This window comes from Uloborus diversus, chromosome 1, assembly GCF_026930045.1.
Source record: "Uloborus diversus isolate 005 chromosome 1, Udiv.v.3.1, whole genome shotgun sequence".
Classification (NCBI taxonomy): domain Eukaryota; kingdom Metazoa; phylum Arthropoda; class Arachnida; order Araneae; family Uloboridae; genus Uloborus; species Uloborus diversus.
The window spans coordinates 221,136,729-221,157,769 of NC_072731.1; the positions used below are offsets into that span (position 1 = coordinate 221,136,729).

General features: G+C 33.1%; 2 protein-coding genes across 2 annotated transcripts in view; both read left to right on the top strand.

Annotated features, from left to right (window-relative positions):
* Positions 1–57, top strand: part of LOC129218840 (telomere-associated protein RIF1-like) — a 64,459-nt gene extending 64,402 nt beyond the window's left edge. Inside the window, exon 29 of the mRNA XM_054853165.1 lies at positions 7–57. Coding sequence (XP_054709140.1) covers positions 7–57 — 51 coding nt within the window. The remainder of the gene's footprint in view (positions 1–6) is intronic.
* On the top strand, positions 57–20,820 carry LOC129225077 (telomere-associated protein RIF1-like). The gene is made up of 5 exons (XM_054859631.1): positions 57–785; positions 4,123–4,272; positions 14,209–14,387; positions 16,821–17,089; positions 20,050–20,820. Exons 1-5 carry the CDS (start codon positions 63–65, stop codon positions 20,205–20,207), a joined length of 1,479 nt encoding a protein of 492 aa, XP_054715606.1. The 5' UTR covers positions 57–62; the 3' UTR covers positions 20,208–20,820.
* The last annotated feature ends 221 nt before the right edge of the window (positions 20,821–21,041 follow it).

Consider the following 21,041-nt stretch of genomic DNA (forward strand, 5'->3'; position numbering starts at 1 on the left):
CATTAGAAGTTGAAGAACTTTGTTCAGATAGTATTCATGAAAATCCTTCAAAATTAAGTTCTATGCACCACGATCAGAATAAAGATGGTTTTTCGAAAGACATTCAGTCTAAGTCTTTAAAAGAAACCCAAAGTGCATGTGAGTTGCAACTTGAGCACGAGAGCATAATAGACTTAAATCATATAGAAAATGAAAATATCTTGGTTCCAGATCAGTCTTCTGAGGTCCATACATCCGAAAAAGGCTCGAAGAAGAGGAAAGCTAAACCACCAGTTCGGTCACCATTCAATTTCAGGCATCGTTCCAAAACTGATGCTGTTCAAAACAAACCTTCAAAATTTTTTCAACCGGTTGCAAAGGATGTACTGTTTGAGATTTTGAAAAAATCTTCTATGTTTCAAAGTGAAATTGAGAAGAATATGGATGATCACTTGCCTTCAGAGAAAACATTAAGTGCAAGTAGTGCTGATGAACCACCTAATATTTTAGACATAGATAATGTTAATGTTATCAATGAATCTCTTGATTGTGAGGAAGTAATGATAGATTATGCACAGCCTACAAAGATGGAAATAAATAATGATGAGTTGACAAATCTACATACACGCTTAAATGCTAACACTGCTCCCCATACAAGGAGGAGTCAAATAATAGCTGCTTCACATATGGTCTCCAATTCTGTTGGAAAGCAAATTCCGAAACCAGTTGAAGAAAATGGTATAAAATTACCAACATCAAGTATTCTAAAAAAGGAGAATTCTGTCTCTTCCAGGCTATCTTCTAAGGTGAGTTCATTGTAAGACCCAAAAATATATATTACAGTGAAGCTCCGTTTATACGTTTCTCTTTTATACGTTTTTATCAATTATACGTTTTTAAAATTGGTCCCTGCAAAGTCTAATACACATTAACCTGTATCTATTATACGTTTTTTCATTTGTACGCTTTTTTCAAACAGTCCCTTCAAAAACGTATAAACGGTGCTTCACTGTATATTTGCATTTGCTTAGTTCAAGTATATTTATTTGTAAATATTTTTATGCTTTACAAAGTGCTTCATGTAGTAAGATTTTCTCTCCCTAGATTGAAGCATTTCTTTCTTTGCATTTAAGCATCCAAGCTGTTATTAAATTTTACTTTCTAGCTTACTGTAAAAAATATATTTATCACTTCATTGCTATATGCCATTATAGATATATTTTCTGATATACGAGGCGTGATCAAAAAATATGGTGAATAATTTCTTCTTAGTAAAAGTAATAAAGTTATACAGAATTTAATTTAATCTCCTTCAAAGTAATGTGCTTGGCGAGCACTGCACTTATCCAAATGCTGACTCCATGACTGGAAGCATTTTTGGAAGGCGTCTTTCAAAAGGCCTTTCAGCTGCTCAGTCGTGGCCCTCTCATTGTCAACAATGGTGTTAAAATGTTTTCCTTTAAAAAAAGTTTTAATTTTTGGGGAGAGCCAGGAGTCGCATGCTGCTAAATCCGGTGAGTATGGTGAATATGGGCAGACAGAAATACTTTTTCGGGCCAAAAAGTCCCGAAACACGATTTTCCTTCTGTTCATCACTTAAAAATTTGGGGACCAATTTTGCCCTCACTTGTCTCATTGGCATCTCATCAGTGAAAATGCTTTGAATGGAACTGTACAAGATGTTAAGGTCTTCCGATACTTTTAGAATAGCAGTTCGCCTGTTTGAACAAATCATTGTTCCCACATTTTGCACATTTTCTTCTGTTTCTGAGGGTACTGGAAGTCCCCCACGCAGCTCATCTTCAACAGACTCATTTCCGCTTTTAAATCAGCCATACCACTTGTACACAATCTTCAGAGTTACCACATAATCGTCCTACACCAATTTTAACATTTCATGAGCGTTTTTAGTGTTTATTTGGATTGTAAAACAAAACTTGATGTTAATATGTTGTTAAAAATCCATGTTGCGCAACAGACACGATAAAATCAACCTCATTCTAGCAACTCTGGCAACTGACTGACTAGTTCGAACATGTTAGAAACTAGTTAGAACATATCCCTGCCTGTCTTAGCTAATCATGCTTCTGGACAAATTACAGCATATGGATGTAGTGTCTGCGGTTGCTGCTTTAAAATTCTTTCACCGTACTCATTGATCACACCTCGTATCATGTGGTGGTGAATATTACTACAAGGTTACTACAATTCAGGGTTCTTATTTTTTTACATTGCTACGAGGAAAACTTATCAAGTTATTTCTTTCTTTCTTTATTTTTTTGAAAATTATTTTTGTAGAATGTGGAGACTTTGTTTAAATGTGTTGTTGAACAAATAGTTGCAAGTGTTATTTAATTAGAAGTATTTGTCTTCTTTCGAACAAAAATCTTCAGCAAAAAAAAGGAAAATTTCTATTTTGCAAATTTGTAACCACCTAGTTGAAGTACTCAGGCCACAATATATAATGCATATGCCACCACCAAATTTCCACTTATAAGTCTGAAACCCCATTGACTAAGGAAGAACGAAAATTGTTTTGCAAAGAGGAAGCATAACTTGACTAAATTTGTCTTCAGGAGCAAAATATTAATGAAAAAAGAGCAAGAAAATCCACAGTGAAAGTAGTTCTTCCCCTTGGGGGATTGGGAGTCGAGATTAGCCAGATTGATTTTCAAAAAGCTTTTGATAAGGTACCACATGTTGCTATTCTCAACATTGAGAAAAAGCAGGAAAAATATTAAAAATTTGACAAAAAATTAAAAGTTTGCAGATGCTCCCCTTTACTTTCCCACGACAGCATAATGTTTTGCTAGGAAAGAGGAGCACATTTGTGTTAGATATAAAATGTGTGGTATGTATCTTGTATATATCAAAAAAAAAAAAAAAAAGAAAAGTATTTTGATTTTTAATCTTATATACATAGATATCACAATATTTTCAATCACAGGACTTCAATCAAGATGCTGTATGGGCCATTTGTATGTGCTTTTTTGTATTTGATTGTTAGGGATCAATTTTAAGATCTTAAAAGCAGAATTTACTTTGTATTTAAGTATGCAATTAAACATTAAAAACAAACGTTCAATAGCAGCTGTTTCAAAATGGTTAACAGCTCCGGAAAATAATAATATAAGAGCTTTACTTTGCAAGAAAATACAATGAGTTTCTTTTTTTTCCCCCTAAAGTTTGAATGTACTATCTTTAGTTTACTTGAAAGTCCATGATATTCCTATCAGTATTTAGAAAAAAGCATTTCTGCTGAAAAATATACAGTAGTCAGTCATGTACAATCAACATTAGAATTTTACATGCTAATACCTATGCAAATAAAATAGTGCGAGTTAACAATGCTGTTAAAAATGATGTAGATACTTTTATTTTAATGTACAAAATTTTGAATTCTCTACCCATTAAACTAATCTCTATATGTTAAAAAAAGTAAGTTCAAAGAAATTGGGAAAGAAAGTCTGTGGCGGACCTGCGTCCATTAGACCCCAAAACACCTACAGCCTTGAAAAAATAATTTTGTTATACATTTTTTTTTCTGTTCTTTTTGTTTTCGGGTTGGAGTGAGATTTTAATGTTTTTCTATGTTTCATGAGTGTTTTACTAAAACTGTATTTTCTACAGGAAGGGAGCGTGATTTTTATTTTGTTCTAGTTGTAACGCATATTGTAGCTGATTCTTCTTTACAGGCACTTTAAATCTTCACAAATCAAATAAGATTGCAAAGCAACCTTCGGGGGGTTGGTGAGCAATAGCAAGCAGGGGCGGAGCCCCCTAGAATTAAAAAAAAAAGCCTTTATATTTTTTATTCAAAATCCAAATGCTTTTATTAATTTTTTTCATGATTGTTTTAAAAATGAATCATGTATTCAAATACATGAATTTCAATGCTTTAGGGATTTAATTTCTGTTAAGTAATGCTTTATAAGTGCAAATGTTTTTCTGAATCATAACCAAACCATGCCCACTGCAAGAATAACAATGCTGAATTGTTAACGCAATTAAATTGATAAAATTATCTCATTAACTTTAGTAATTTAATAAACTCTAATTTTAAAAGTTTCATTTGTAAACAAGGTTTTTTTTTGTGTTACTGCTGCTTTTTCCTTTAATAAACTTATTATATTTCCTCTTCAGAACCGGGTGACATTTGCTGATCCACTAGTACATGAAAAATTAATTGAAGAAGGATCAGATTGGAATGCTATCGAAATAACTGTAGTTAGTGATAAACCTCTATGTGATAGTAAGAAACGAAAGAGGATTATAAGTGGACGAAAGAACAAGGTGAGATTCAACTTATTTTATTTATATTTTATCAAGCTCACCCAGTTTTATGCACAGTGGCGTACTGGGCCGCCGGGATACCGGGAAAATTCCCGGCGCGCCTGTGTCCTTAGTGCGCCAGTGCCTAAGTCGTTTTTTTTTTTTTTTTAAAGGATTTTGTACTGGATATTGCGGTTCCATTTACCATAAGATTTATTGTGTGGAATGAACAAGTAAGACGACCGTACTACTTCATATTATTTTTTTTTAAAGTACAATTTACGAATCGTAAAAACAACAATAAGTAGCGCCGACTTGAACTGAAATGAAACTAATAAACCTTTCCATTTAAATTTTTGTCTAATACCGTGGTTCCAAGATTGTTTTGAAACATCTAACATATCGTCTTGATGTCGGTTCCAACAAAGTAAAAGAAAAGCAAAAACTTTGGTTTCATCAAATTTGCGGGCGGGGAGTGCGACTGCAGCCATACACACAAAAACACGTAGCTCCTTTTCCCTGGATTCGCCACTGATATAATCTCAACTAACAGCGAAAAATGAATAAAACTGAAATAAGAGCATTGCACAGCCCTTTAGTGTTATTCATGATTCAGGAGCACCGCGGAATATTTCAACAGTTTCATAATTCTCCTATAGTGAAGTAATTGCAAATTTCGTGGCGCTGGCGTGGCGCCCCCATGAGGACTTCACGAAGCTCTGACCCCCCCCCCATTTTTCTTGTCGCTTAAAAAATGTTTTAATTGACGATTTTTCTACTCTCTATTCCTGACACCTGGAAATTCTGAAGTGCATAAGTTTTGCTGTAATCCTTTAATCGCTAATTTTTAAAAACGAGTGATTGTTGTTTGTTTTTGACTGCTTCAATATTTCAATCATAATTATGAGCTCATTTGTTTAAATATTAAATTTATTTGTAATTATTACTTGTTTAAGATTTTGAGCAGTTATGAGGGACTTATATCCCGATTTTTATAATAATGTTGAAAATAATTTCACGTTTTTAAATTTGAGCAAAAATTTTTATTTATTTTAACAAAGATTCTTTAGTCTCTTGAGCCGTGGGCCCCGCTGTGGTGTGCCCCGCTCCTCGTACTGCGGCGTCTGCGGTTACGTAGACCCAGGCTGCCCCTTCCCCTATTTTTTCAGGCCTTTAAGAATATTTTTTATACTCTGTTGTAGGCGAATAGTTTCTTGAAGGGTCTATTTTTGTCAGCTTGAATTTTGAAAAGACAGGATATAACAGAAACTTCTTACAATTTACAATGAAAAAGTTATTGATAAACTGTTAAGTCAAGAAATGAGACGACTTTTATCATTGTGAGGATATTTATTAAATTATTCCTTTAAACTTTACGATAACCTTTTACTTATTTTTTAGGAAAATGCCCGCTTTTCCTTTTAAAGAAGCATCATTATGTACATATATTATTAATTCATAACTTCTCTTATCTGATTCCACAATTGCCATTATTGACTTCAGCTCATTTACTTATTTCATAAAATTCGTTCACAATTATTCATAGATTTTCCGTTATTTTCAGATAACATTATATTACGTTTTTACGTTTATAGCCATGTTACTTTAGCTTTGGATGAAGTAATAATTTTGATTAAAAGAGCAATTTCTTGTACACAATGATACGGTAATCACAATTTTTAAATATAATTTTAAATCCAAAAGAATCATATTATAATAAAATATTTAATGTTATCAATTGTGTATCGGTAATCAATATTATTTTAATTCGTTCAAAAGAAGCAGGAAAGTCAATGACATGTAATCAGTTAAATTAGAAATGTCTTAAAAGCTTTACAGGTTCCTTTTGCAAAATTTCTATGCAATTATTAAAAAATTTTTGGTTGGAGGGCAGTGTAACCAGAAGGGGGGCTCACAGTCCCTACCCCCCAAAATGGAGAAAGGAAAGTGATTTTAATTTAAATAAATAATAATACTGTCGGGTGAAAATCTTTGAATGAAAAATATTCAATAGTTACGTCTTATTGGTCATTTAATTATACCACCCCCCCCCATTCCTTTTCTTTTTTCCTAGTTCATCTGTAAATAAGAAAGTCTTAAAAATGCTACTCCTCCGAAGACCCCCCCCCCCCACGCACACCGAAAGCATTATGTATCATCTTAAATTTCGTTTCCAAATCTTCAATTCTGCAAAATTTACCGGAACGTCCCCAAATACCCAGCAAGTTTGAAAATTGCGTTTTCGGAGCTTTAATTTCGAAAACTTACCGGCTCTTGTGTTACAAAATATGGTATTACAATAACATTTTTAAGACGTGAATTAAAGAGAATATACGGGCAAGGGTCCCCGAACCACCTTTCTCTAATTAAATAAAATTAGGTTCTTTAGACTACACTTGCAAAAAAAAATCGGGATAGTCCCTGAATACAAAATATTCCTTCTGTTTAAAGACCATAATTTTGAAAAAAAAATTTAAGGAAGACCTCCAGAACCTCCTTTCCGTAAAATCTTCAAAATTTGTCGACAATTGCGTTTTTGAAACTTCAATTTCGAAAATTTGGAGGGGGCGGAAAATTGATTTCGATCTATTAAAAAAATTATCAGGGTCAGTCCCTGAAGCTCCATTCCTTACCCAAAAGTCCAAAAATATGGCGTATAATCGCGTTTTTGAAGCTTCTATTTCTAGAATTTTTAATGTGCTCCAAAAAAAAATTTGCGCCACTGTTGGAGGGGTGTTCTAAGACTAATATCACACCAAAAGCCGATGTAACGCAGGTAACAAAGAGTTATCTTTTCTCCTCCCTGGCTCTTTTTTTCTGTCGACTGCAGCCATTGATTTGTCGACCCAAAAACATTTTTTACTGTGTTATCTTAATTTTCAGTTGGTCCATTTTATTTTCTGATATTTTTGTAGTGCCGATTTCCCCCTTATAAGGCTTCAAAATGCAGAATTTTACATCGTTTTTTGAACCCCCCGGACCCCCTAAATTTTAGAGCAATACATATTTTATTAAAAGGGAAACCCTGCACTAATCTTCTAACAAAATTCCCTCTCTTAAGGTCAATTTAAAAAAAAAAGGATAGCAGGTAAAAACATTATAATCCTAAAAAAAGACGACTCCCCTCCCCCCTCCCAGAAAAATACCCCCCAAAACTCCCAAATAGAAATTTTAATGCCCCTCTCGTAGGGACACCTATGCAAGAAATTTTATAGTTAGTAATGAGCAATGACACGCGAAAACACTCCCCCCCCCCTTACTCCCCTAGTTGTATACATCTACAATGGGTAAATACGAGGCGTGTTTTAAAAGTAAGTTCCGTTTTGAAATAAAAAAAAGAACGAGTACAAATAGAGCAAAGAAATTTATTGCACAAAAATCTACCACCCTTACGCTATTTTTCGACATTGCTCCCGTGATTTTCCGAGCATTTGTCATAGCGTGGTACAGGTTTTTGTATACCTATTCCTACAAAGTTGCCGCCCGTGTAGTCAACCATGAGACTCTTACAGGGCTTTGAGTGGGACGTTTTTGAACATCCTCTGGTCTACCCCCACCTTGCTCGCAGCATCTTTCATTTGTTTCAGCATCTGAAGTCTTTCCTAGGTGGTCTGTGGCACAACAGCAATAATGCGCTCACAGAACATGTTATCCCAAGGAGGACTACACAGGCGGCAACTTTGTACGAATATGTATACAAAAACCTGTACCACGCTATGACAAATGCTCGGAAAATCACGGGAGGAATGTCGAAAAATAACGTAAGGGTGATAGATTTTTGTGCAATAAATTTCTTTGCTATACCTGTGCTCGTTCTTTTTTTATTTCAAAATGGAACTTACTTTAAAAACACGCCTCGTATGTCCAGAAATATCATGCGGCCCTTTGAGGGGTCCAGTCCTGCCCTGCTTTTTACTGTCTATTGCCCCCTGAAAAAACTGTCTTTGTATCCAACTCCCGACTGTAGCTGGGACCGCTGCGAACCTGAGAGAGAAGTAGCACATATTTATAAACATCTAAAACAGCGTTTCCAAGTCATCGATTTAAAAACTTTGTGGGAGAGTCCTTCTGTTTTGTGGGAGAGCTCTCCGTCAACGTGAATCCTGTCACAAATTTATAAGACTTCGTCTAAAGTTCAATTTTTAGAAGTTCGAACATCAATTTCGAAACATTGCCGGGGATGAGTACCCCCATCTGCATTTCTTCCTTTCAGGTTATCAAAGATAGCCTAAGTCTGAAATTACGTTTTTGCGATCAAAATTTTCGGGGAGAAAACCCTCAAACGCAATGTTCACCCTCATTAAAGATCGTCTAAAATTTCCGATTTAAAACCTCAATTTTGAAAAATTTTCCAGAGAAAGTCCTCGAAATCCATGTTTTCAACTGATGTCATCAAAGTATGACAGACGAAAGCGTATTTAGGATTTCAATTTTGAATAATTTCCGCGAGTGTGCCCCAGATTCTATCCCTGCCTATTATTATTAAAAAAATCTTTTTTTTTATTGTTTCTTAGGACTTGAATTCGTAAACATTATTTGAGGAGAATGCCCAATCTTCATCCCTGAAATCATCAAAGATGGTCTACATTACGGTTTCAGGGACTTTAATTTCAAAAACAATTTCCGGAGAAAAAGTTCTGAACAACTCACCTCCCACATCATTAATTTGTTTTTAGAACCTAGTTTTTAAAAACATTCTGGAGGAGAACCTCTAAAATCAGCATTGCTCCGAAACTGCTTAAAAAAAGTCTGAATTTTCGTTCGTCTGAATTTGTGATGTCGAAAAAATTCCGGGCGAAATTTTCCGAAATTTAACCCTTCTAACTTCGCCTAAGATAGCTTACTGTATTGCGTATTTGAGACATATTTCGAAAAATTTCTAAGAAGAGTCCCAAACCTCATTCCTTCCCCATTCACTAACGTTGTCTAAGATTTTCCAACAATCGTGTTATGGACTTCAATTTCAAAAAACTTCCAGTTGAGCATAACCTCCCCTACCCCCCCCCCCCCAGAACACCCCTCTTTCTAACATCACCGAAGGAAGTAAAAAAAAGAAACACTTTCTCTCTCATTTCGACAAACGCGAGGGGGCACAAAAGCTTCAGTTGTCCGAGGGCGCTGAAGATTATCTACTCCTCTGATAGGAAATTCGTTAATTTTAATTTATGAGTTGAGCTTGGTGGAGGACGGGGGGGGGGGAGTTACGAAAATAGGGCAAGGCGCCGGTCAAGTGTTTTTATCCCGGTATACATTGTCGACCCAGTACGCCACTGTTTATGCATGGGTGTTCTTTTGAAATTTTATATTTCCAAGTAGTAAAAAGTTTATCTTCTCTTTGAACAGAAATAATAAATAAATAATGTTTTTTAAAAAAAGCTTTTAAATGGCTTGAATTATTCACAAAGTGATTTTCGCATTGTTACAGATTGATTGATAAAATCAAAATGAAGTGAATTTAAAGCCTGAGAAAACTGCAAATGATTTTATTTTTTGCATTGGGACACCCCCCCCCCCCCCCCCGGAAAATTTCAAATGACATGACGTGCTTGCTATTATCCTTCTTTTGTTTTTGGCAACAGTAATCTTATCACACTCAACCTTACACCACAACAGAAAACATATAATAAAAACTTTTATAAATCACCATTTAATGCAATAATCAAACGCGATTAGGTTCTGTACTAAGATGTTTAAAGTTGAAAACTTCATATCTGTACCAAATTTCTTGGGTGCTGATTTTGAGGCACTTGAGCAAATTTTAATTGAGGTTTTTTCTTTGGGGTCGGAAATCAGTGTAGATGATTAGATTGTCAGAAGCATAGTTTAAATGGAACTTAGACAAAGATTATGGACTATATTCCTTTTGAGCAAGATTCAGGGCCGAAAAAAAATTGATTCGTATGATTCTGTAAAATGGCAAAAGAAGGTCTTGACCTTAAGTAAAGTACTTTTCATCAGTTTAAGGAGACTGGACTTGATTTACAACTAAGGGATTATTTGCAAATTTATTTTAAAGGGAATTTTGTAGAATATTTGATAATTTGAGTGATAGTATCAATTGCAAATTTTTTGTGAGTAATGGAATTCGGGACAAATTTAGGCATTTGACAAGCTAGACTAAAGCTTTATTCAGAAAAACTTGGATTTTCTTTTTTGATATGCATTTTATTGATGTGTTTTATGAATAATATGATATAAATGAAAATATATTTACATGTTTAATGATACATTACACTTCTGGGCAAGCAAGTGTCGCCAAGTGGTATTTTCACATTGATGTTGCCAGATTCAGTAGTTTCAAGCTTGGGAAAAATACAGTAGCTTAGCTATATGCCTCCCCCCCCCCTCCCCCTTCCCAGGTACAATGTCCTGTTAAAGGTTACGTCGGTTTATGTTATTAAGTCTACCAGATCTTGTCTGACATTTCTGTTGGCTTACAGTGATATTGGGAGCAGGTTGAACTGGGGTCCATCCCCCCCCCCCTTTTTTTTGTAGGTTATATTTCCCAATGACCCATGTTGTAGATAACTTCAAAGTTATGTTGCGTGGTAACACTGAAGTTTCATGTTTCTATGAAATCGTTTTGGTATCAGTTCAATGATATGATTTTGTAAAACCTCTCTGTCTTGTTGTTGTGTGCAGACTTTCTACTCATCTTATCTATATATATAAAAATGAATGTTTGTATGTCATCCATGAACTCAAAAACTACACGGCAGATTTGGCTGAAACTTTCACCGTTTGTTATTTTTGGTACTGGGAATGTTTATAGACCAGTTCAAAAAAAATCCGATCGATAGTTCCTTTTTTATTCCAATTTAAGTCACAATCCATTGGATAAATACGAATAAAATTATCGGCTGCAGAAATTAATTCGCTTGAAAGTTCTCATTGATAAGAAGTTAGCTGTTGCCATTTTTCTTGAGTTTGAACAAATAAATTCTTTCTTTATTGTTTTATGGCTTTTCATGCAGGGGGGATTTAAAACTTTTTCTATTTGATATTTTTAGGGATTGATTGATCTTGCAAACTGCGTGAGTCCAAAATTTGAGTATAGTCAGGGCTTCACTTGATACCTGGACCGATTATTATGAAAATTGCTATATATGTATATGTATTTTTCCACGGAGAAGGTGCATAATATGCTCATTGAAGCCACTCGCCACCAGGTGGCACTGCAGAGTAGCAACTTCTGCCCCGTTCAACCGATTGTCATGAAAATCATAATAATGATGTATTTTTTTGTTGGCGTAGCAACGCGCGTCGGGTACAGCTAGTATTCAATAAAATTTTAGTTCATCTTATTAGTTCATAAAGGTACTCCACAGTCTGTTTGCAAACCATAATTGCTCAAGATAGTGGATTGTTTGGGTTGGAACCAAAGCACCAAGTAACAAAATCATGAGTGACGTACAAATCATTATGACTTACCTATAGCACTTTAGTTTCATCAAAATTTAATTTGAAAACTAAAGCATTTTTCAAGTTTTGAAATTGTAAAACACTGCTACCTCTTCTATGTCACAAATTTCCAATGCTTAAAAGAAGCTAAAAAATTGGAAGGGCTTTAGCCTAATTACAAATGAAATAAAATTAAAATCTAGGATAGCTGTGTTATCTCTACTAGTAATAGTGAAAATTTTGTCTGTCAGTCTGTCCTTTTCATGCCTAGGGCCAACACAATTTGGTCAATTCAATCAAATTCCTTTCCAGAACTAAAATATTATTTTAGTTCTAAATAAAAATTAATTTAGGAAGGGACTGAAGGATATTACTATGGCAGCAAAGCAATACCTAAAATAAATTTAGGTATTGTTTTGCTGCCATAGTTATGTCCTTCTGTCCCTTCCTAATTTGTAAAGATTTTTTTCTTAAAACATTTTTTTTTGTACTTTTTTTTTCCGAATACATTTTTATTTCTAAAGTGATCCAAGCTCTTCCACCTTATTAGAAATGTGTAAATTGAAATATTTTCCTCTTAAACAAAAGTCATCTGCTTTTATTTTCTACTTTCATGGTTTAATTATGTTCAATAAATCATTAAAATGAAGTGTACCTAATAAATGCAATTTCAATGTTCTTTTTAAAATGTTAAACTTCCGAAAGTTTATCATTTTGTTTTTTAAACTAATAAAGAATTAAACTGTTTACAATCCTTCTGCTGATTTTCCAAACAACAAAAGTTCTTTTTTTTTCTTTTGTATTACTTTTACATTTTCTGAAATACAGTTGAGTTATACGTAAGTTTTAAAATTCTTTAATTGTGCAATAGCTGTTTATTGTTACTGATTCTGATTAAAAATGTCAATATTTATTTTAAACTAGCATTCCCGTACCCGGCATTGCTCGGGTAATGGAATTAGCAAGGGTTAACAGTGTTTGGGGCACCTAGTTTCGAAAATCCCCTGTAATAATTACTTATTACCTATATTTTTTTCTAATTTTTGGAGGATCCCGGGGCCCCTGGACTCCTTATGTATATGCCCTTGTACTTAACCGATCTTTAACTGTTATTAACGATCCTTTTAAAGTATTGATTATCTTTGCAAACACAGGCCATCCACATTTTATTGTTATACCTAAGTTTAAGCAAGAACTTCTTTGTATAACACATTTTTAGGTTGGTTTTTTTTCTGGTGCTAAAATTATTAAGCTGCTTGATGAACAGACTTTGGAGCAAGCTACATAAAATTGGCCGTGTGAAAAAAAAAAGTCTTCTTTAAATTGATCCCTGCTACTTTTAATGTCTGTCCTTTGTGACTTATTAACGGTTATTGCAAAGCAAACTTTTACAGGAAACTGCACTTTTCTAAATTCAAAAGGATAGTCCGCCTATGATGATGTTCTTAAAAACTTCGTTTCTAGTTTTGAAAAAAATGAAAGCAAAAGACAGAAACATCATTATTTGACTTGAGGAAAGCCTCGAAGAATCACGTGAGAAACAAAAACAATATCAAATTTAAAATTCGCTATCGACCAAAAGTTGAGATGAAATACTGAATAATGATTTGAATGGAGGAAAGCCTCTCAAAGGAGGATTTAAATTTCAATGACAGGTTTTAATTTCGCAGAAATTAATGGGTTTTAATTAATTTCTCCCGAACTAATTGAGATTTCGAAAAATCCTTTCTTAGTGGCTACTTTCGTAATCATGCGGACATGCCTGCCAAATTTCAAGTTTGAGGTATCAGCGGTTTTGGCTATGCGTTGATATATATATGTATATATGTATATATATATATGTTATCTCAGGACATTGATTTTTATATATTAAGATAGTAAAAAAATTTTTAACTTAAGCTAATACCAGGAAGAATTTTTTTGTCTATCCATTTTAATCATCATTTAGAGTCAATTTACGGTTTAGCATTTGATTTTTTGTTAATTGAATGCATCAATATCCAATATTACATTTACTTAAAATTAAACTGTTCTAACGAACTGAAATTCAATAAACGAAATTGTTTTCGAAATTCACAAATCTTAAATTTGAGAAATAACTCTTGACCCATTGATGGAAAAATTGCAACTTACATTGGTAGTAAATCACGGAAGTAACAAACTAAAAGTGCCATCATAAATGAACAAGCACTTGAAGACAACTTAGAGATATCTCAAAACTTTTGAAGCCGAAATCAGTGACAATTGTATTGTACACTTATACATGCAACCATGTTTTTGTTTTCTGTTGCATTTTTCTTGCAAGAAATAAATACAGTTGTTGATGTAATAGTGGCTAATCAACTGGTAGTCGTAGGTGGCAAATTTTCAGATCTGTTGAAAATATGTCAAGATCTTGAAAAATCAATATTACTATACACAAAACAGAAGTTACCTGTAAATACACAAGCAAACCAAATGAGTTTTTAATTTCTACCAGGGACTAGGAGAGGTTCTGCTAGTTTCTTAATAAATTTACTTATTCATTTAATTGTATATTTTGTCCTCATTTTTCAGGCAGTTGAAACTAAAGAAATTCTTGCTTCTGCTATTGAAAGTGATGAGATCCCATCTTCCTCTGAACATCAAGATTCTGATACTTTGACCAATTACAGTGATATTCCAGTGTCTCCATCTCTTATTAATTGTCAAGATAGTATTAGCTGCATTCTACAGGACTTAACATCTCCTACATGGTTAGAGTTTAAGTAATTTTCTTGGAACTAAATATTAATACTTATATCTGTTTTGCAAAACTTTTTCAGTTATATGTCAGATGAGTTTAGACCCATAAGCTAATTCCTTTCTGCTTTAAAAATGGGGTTACTTGAACCCTGAAACACGTCTCCAATTTTTCAATTTTTGCAAATTTGTGCTTTTATTATTCTGTTCTTTTTATTGCTTTTCCAGGGATGATAGTGAACTTAAGTAAAATTTTCTGAAGAATGAAATTTTTAGAAACAATGAATAAGTTCCACCCCCCCCCCCCCCGCAAAACTCTTTAAATATGCATGTTAAATTCATTGAAATTATTGAAAAAAAAACCATTTTATCACATATATGAATTTTTTTGTGTTAATTTGCATATTGTATAATGCATAGTAATAAAAAACAAAATGCTATCCTTGGATTATACAGGGTGCCCACAAATAACTGATGGTTTTTAAAAAAAATTATTACTGTAATACAAGTTTTGCTATAATGATAAAATAAATGTTTAATAAAAGTAATATTGTTGATCAATGTTTAAGTAATGGTTTCTATTCTTACGCCTTTAACTGTAATCACAGATGACAATATTTTTGGAAAGGCTTCCACAGTGGCATGCACTACACAGAATGGAATTTCATTCCATATCTTTAGTAGTAAATTTTAAAATTTAATTGTGGACATAGGTTTTATGTTTTTCAATTGATTTTCCATATATCCCCATATGCAATAGTGCAGTGGATTGAGATCAGGACTGGATGCAGTCCATTCTTCTGTAGAAATAAAGGATGGACAATTCTGTTTGCACCATTGTTGAACAGTCTTTGCTTTGTGGGCTGGTGCCGAATCTTGCGGAAATGTGAATGAATCCTTTTTAAATAATTTTTGGGCTTCTTTAATCATGTGAGATTTTAATATTTTGTAAATAATCATTTTTGTCAATTTTCACACCATTTTCAATAAAAAGAAGGGGCAGTTTTCCTCTCTTGCTTATAGCACCCCAAACCATTACTTAAAATGATTTCTGGAACCTCTGAACAATTCTTTTAATTGAACTGATATTCTGCATTGATGTTGCATAAATCCTGTTATTTTGCCTATTATGAGAGCTTGTTGCAAAAATAACTTCTCATCCGAAAAAATTATCTCATTACCAGCATGTCTTTTCAGCATGTTGAAACACTTGTTTGCACTTTCTTAGTCTTTCAACTTTATTTTCCTCTGTCAATCCATGGACTGTCATTTTCTTGTAAGCTTTTAATTCTAAATCCTGTTTTATGATGATTTCAGCCATATTTTTTGATAAATTTAGGTCTTGTGAAATTTTTCGGGCAGATTGTGCAGGATTTCTTCGAATTTTTTCGCAGACACTTTTTGATTGTGCACTGTGTTTTCTTCCACCACTATGCCTTACTTCTACACTACCTGTTTCTTTAAATCATTTTAAAGTTCTTTCAATTAATCTCTTTGACACATTTAAATGCTTCAATTTTTAAAAAAAATTCACGATTCCGCTTACCTTTTAAATGCAGTTCGATAATCAAACGTTGTTTAGCATCCATCTTGATAATGGAAAGAATGAAACAGATTCTAATTTTAAAAATCGTCTGCGCTATTGCTCATAGAATTAAAATAAAACTATTAAGTGTTGCCAAAACTACAGAACATCTTGAATGCAAATTATATACAAATGAATTTTGCCGTCCAGTTATTTGTGGGCACCCTATACACGGGAGTATATTGTCTGCCAACTCATTTATTTTTAGTATTGAAAAGAATGCTGCAGTGAATTATATTTTGGAAAATAGGACATAAATCTACATTCTCTGAAATATGTCCCCTCCCCTCCCCTTAGAAAAATAAATAGCCTGCAAACTTTCTCTGGAAACTGTGTCACAGTGTCTCCGGATGTATTGTCAGCATCATTCTAAACTAAGGGAATGTGAAAAATCACGTTTTTCAAATTTGATGTTTGCCGTAATACTCCAAAAGGCTACTAGTTATAATTACTTCAAACGATAGTTTTTTTACTCTTAAAGTTGTCGATAAAAATTAAAACATTAAAAATAACGAAACGGGTTATGTAGAAAAAAAATTGTTTAGTGTTTTGGCTTTCCTGAAAAGTGCTAATTTTCACATTCGTTAGTTTAGCATGATGCCACATGAGGATATATACACTAGAAAATGTGTGTACAGAGACAAAATTGTCAATTACTAGAAACTAGATATTTATATAACTGAGTATTTGTTTGTGACCTTTTCTTGTTATGAGAATTGCATTACATTCAGGTCACAAAAACTTCTACCAATTGCTGTATCAATGTATATTGTATTTTCATTATTATACTTATTTTTCGTAACTCCTGATTGATTTAATCAGTTTGTGGTAAATTTACTATTCTTGATTTATTTATTTTCAGGATTCGTGGATTAGAAAGTTTATTAATCTCAAAAAATATGAAGACAGTTGGTGATATTTGCAGATTAAATATCCATGAGCTAAAAGCGCTTCCTTTTAAGTCTCCAAAAGTTCAGACTTTGCATAAAGCACTGCTATCTCATCTAGATAATATTCAAAAGGCAACTTTGGAGAAACTGAATAATATTGATGATGGCTGCTCTATAATAAAAGATAATAATTCTGCTCCATCTGAAGTAGATGAGATATTAACTGATCAAGCTGAAAAAAGTAAGTTTTATTTTTTCTTTGCGTAGATCTATTGCATTTAAGCTCAGTGAGTAAGCTAAAAAAGTGAGCTAAAAGGTTTTTTTTTTTTTGTTAGTTTGACCATTCATGTAGATAGTTTTCCGAGATCCTGCATTTAACTTCACGAAACTTTTATTCAGAACGGTATCTAGAACATTTATTCTTCAAATAATTTACACATTTATTTAAAAAGAAGATGCTCTCTGCTTATTCTCCGAGAGGAAATTGCCCCTTCTGCCTCTCCTTGCATCTGCGCCTGCGTTTTTTTTTTTTTTTTTTTCATTGAAACTACATTTTGCAATTTGCTGCAAATATTTTTTATCTGCTGGAGTTTGCACTTATTTCAGATTATCTTTGTGTTTCATTTATTTTAGAACAACCCTGTGTTTCCTTGCTTATTTTTGTCACTGATGATTGGGGGGGGGGGAGGCAATTGCTTTAAACTAAGAGGTTTTTTTTCCTTTCAACTTAGATATTTTTGACTTTTACATTTCCTTATATTTATTTTCACTTATGAGATGTACCTGACATCTCACATTAATCTATTTTCTTCAGTCGTGAGTTGTAAGAAGAACCTGACTCCTCATAAGTCTAAGATCCGACTGGACTTGACCTACCTTCATCAAGTTTCCTAAAATTATTGCCATAGATGAAGAGTAAAAGCTGTAAATAAAACGTGAAAGTAAGAATTTCTACCTCTTTCACATCAACTAATCGGGTTGCCAGGGGTTGAAAAATACCTAAAAATGAGTAAATTACTCGCGAGTTTCTGAAAATCCTTATCATAAATGAAGAGTAAAACATGGAAATAAAACGCTTAAGTAAGGTTGCCTACCTTTTTCGGCTTGCTAATCAGGGTTGTGAGAGGATAAAAGGTTTTCAATGAGGAAGATAATTTACCTCTCATCGAGTTTCCAGAAATTGTCATGAATGAAGTGTAAAAGCTGTAAAGAAAACATTAAAGAAAGGTTGCCTACCTGTTGTGTGTGAACTAATCAGGGTTGCCCGGGGCTTAAAGGTACTCAAAAAATGAGTTTCAATATAGAAACTTTGAGCAACGGCAACCCTATGATTGGACCACTTTTGATTAGGCAGCCGTATACCACCGGTTTTGTAATATTTTTACCTAATTTTTACTTTCTTCTATATCTAATATATAGAAGAAAGTATTGGATTCGTGCAAATTTTCGAATTTTGACGGATTTGAACGTTTTGAGGTGTGCTGAGTTCATTTCGACTATTTTTGGAAAATGTCTGTCTGTCTGTGTGTGTCACATCTGTGTGTGACCAGTTTTTTGTGGCCGCTCTACAGCAAAAACAACCGCATGAAATCGAACGAAATTTGGTACACACATGTGCCGCTATGTGAACTTGTGCCCATTGGTTTTTGGCGCGAATTCCTTCAAGGGTGTGGAGCAATGGGAAGTTTTTTGAGTTACGCGTGCTTGCTATTCCTGAGGAAGCAACTGGCGGAATCAAACAAAATTTGGTCCATATGTTGCCATTAACAGTAACAGGTGCTGATTCAATTTTGGTGTCAATAACTCTAACGGGGGTTGAGCTATAGAACGTTTTTTGTCGTCAATTGTGACTGCTGTATCTCAAGAAATAATGAACGGAATGAAAGAAAAATTTATTGGCAAATAGCCCTTAGTGGGTATAAGAGCTGATTTTATTTTGGTGTCAACAGCTGAAAAGGGGGTAGCGCAATCACCCGTTCTTTTTTTCCATTGTGAGTGCCCTATCTCAAGAAGTAATGCTACGTTCTGGTTGAAATTTGGAATATATGAATCCATACGTAAACAGGCTTTGGTTCAATTTTGACGCCAATCGCTCCAAGAGGTGTTGTTTTTTTTTTTTTTTTTGCGAATAAAAATAGCTTTATTAATGCAACAATAAGAAAAATAAATCGTAATAGATTGTCGTCTGCGTATTTCTCGTGATTTTAATTGTATGGAAATGATCGGAAATATTTTCTCAATGATTTAAAATTTTTAACTGTTGCCATCTTATGTTTGTTAACAAATAAAATATTTGTAATTAATTCAAGCAAGGTTTTAAAAATAACTTTCAATTTTCGCTCTTTGCTTTGCTTTTGCAATAATTCAGACATTGGGATGGTCGTCAAGTTTTTGCATGTGTAATTTTGTTTTTGTTGGGAATATTGCTTCCTCATCAAGCATGGGGAGGGATCAGAAAAAAAAAAAGAAAAATATAGAAGAAAGTTTCGTGATGGCCACAACATAGTAGTTTTTATATAACTTATGTGGAAACTCGATGAGGATAAATTACTTATTTTTGGGCACTTTTTAGCCTCTGACAACCCTGGTTAAGGACCGGAAAAAGGTAGGCAAACTTACTTTTAACGTTTTCTTTACAGCTTTTACTCTTCATTTATGACAATTTTTGGAAACTCGATAAGAGTAAATTTCTCATTTTTGGGCACTTTTTAGAATCTGGCAACCCTACTTAGGGACCAGAAAAAGGTAGGCAACCTTACTTTAGTGTTTTGGGGTAAATTGTCTCCCTCATTGAAAACCTTTTATCCCCTCACAACCCTGATTAGTGAGCCAAAAAAGGATTGACAACCTTACTTAAGTGTTTCATTTCCATCTTTTACTTTTCATTTATGATAATGATTTTCAGAAACTCGATGAGGGTAAATTACTCATTTTTAGGCAACTTTCAACCCCTGGCAATCCTGATTAGTTGATGTGAAAGAGGTAAAAATTCTTACTTTTACATTTTATTTACAACTTTTACTTTTATGGTTATAATTTTAGGAAACTTGATGAGGGTAAGTCAAGCCTAGTGATATCTCGTACTATAAGTCTTGCTGCAAGTTGTTAAGTGTATTCGTATTCTTTCATTTTGAAATGAGTGTAAAGATTTATTAGGGATACTGTTTTAATTCTTGCATTTGTTCTTATATTTGTTTCTAGTGGAAGAATCTGTTGAAGATTTACAGCTACAATCTCAAGAAAAAATCCTAGAAGAGTTTTTGAATCAGAACAACTTTAGTAATATTCCAAATATTTTATTGACTCGCACAATTGAAAAATGCGCAAATGTATTAAGTCAAAGATTAGGATCTTGCTGAGCAATTTATTATGTTAAATGGTGTTTTCAAAAGAATTTATATTATCTTGTAGTTCTTATACATTATGTTTCCAACTGTTCTAAAAGTACAGTACGACCTTATTTATCCAGACTAACTAGGACCAAAGGTAATCCGGATAATCCAGGTAATATGGATTTTGGATGCTAAAAAAATCCTTAAATAAACAGACTTATTCATTATGATTACAAGATAAGCTTCAAAACAAATATATGTAGAATTTTTTACAAGACTTTAAAAAATATCAAAGTAACTTTCAATTCTCAACAGTGAATTGGTCCAGTTTTCTGGTGCAAAAACATGATTGGCTTTCCAATGAACACAAACGCTTTACAATAATAGATCAAAATAAAACATAAATGTTTTGCTTGCTTACAGTTTCATTTTTGCTGTTATAATTTAAATTATCTATGTGAACATAAAATATTTTAAAAGGCTATCAACAAGTTGATCTAGATAAATGAGGTTCTACTGTATTTTCTAAATTATAATCAAGTATTATAGTTATTTTATTAAATCTTAGTTTTTACTACATTTGTTTTTTGTTCAAACACTTTTTAGCTATTATGGTTTTTATAACAATGTTTTTATTGACTTTTAGAAGAAAAAAAATTAATTTTAGTAGTTTTTATAATTGAAACAAAAACAAAAAAAAATTGTATATTCAAAATTTGTAAATAGACTGTAATTAATAAATGATGTTTGGAGTGATTATATTTTCTTGAATTTCGACATATTTGCTTTTTTTTTTTTAATTATTTTTAACAAAAACTTGATTATGTACTGTAATTTTAAAATTCCAAACTATTTTGCACC

What these genes read in the sequence shown, in the direction of transcription:
- LOC129225077 (XM_054859631.1), top strand. Translation starts at nt 63, where the DNA reads ATGCACCACGATCAGAATAAAGATGGTTTTTCGAAAGACATTCAGTCT. An exon ending in CTTCCAGGCTATCTTCTAAG is followed by an intron (nt 786 to 4,122) that starts GTGAGTTCATTG and finishes TTTCCTCTTCAG; the next exon opens with AACCGGGTGACATTTGCTGA. An exon ending in AACTGATCAAGCTGAAAAAA is followed by an intron (nt 17,090 to 20,049) that starts GTAAGTTTTATT and finishes ATTTGTTTCTAG; the next exon opens with TGGAAGAATCTGTTGAAGAT.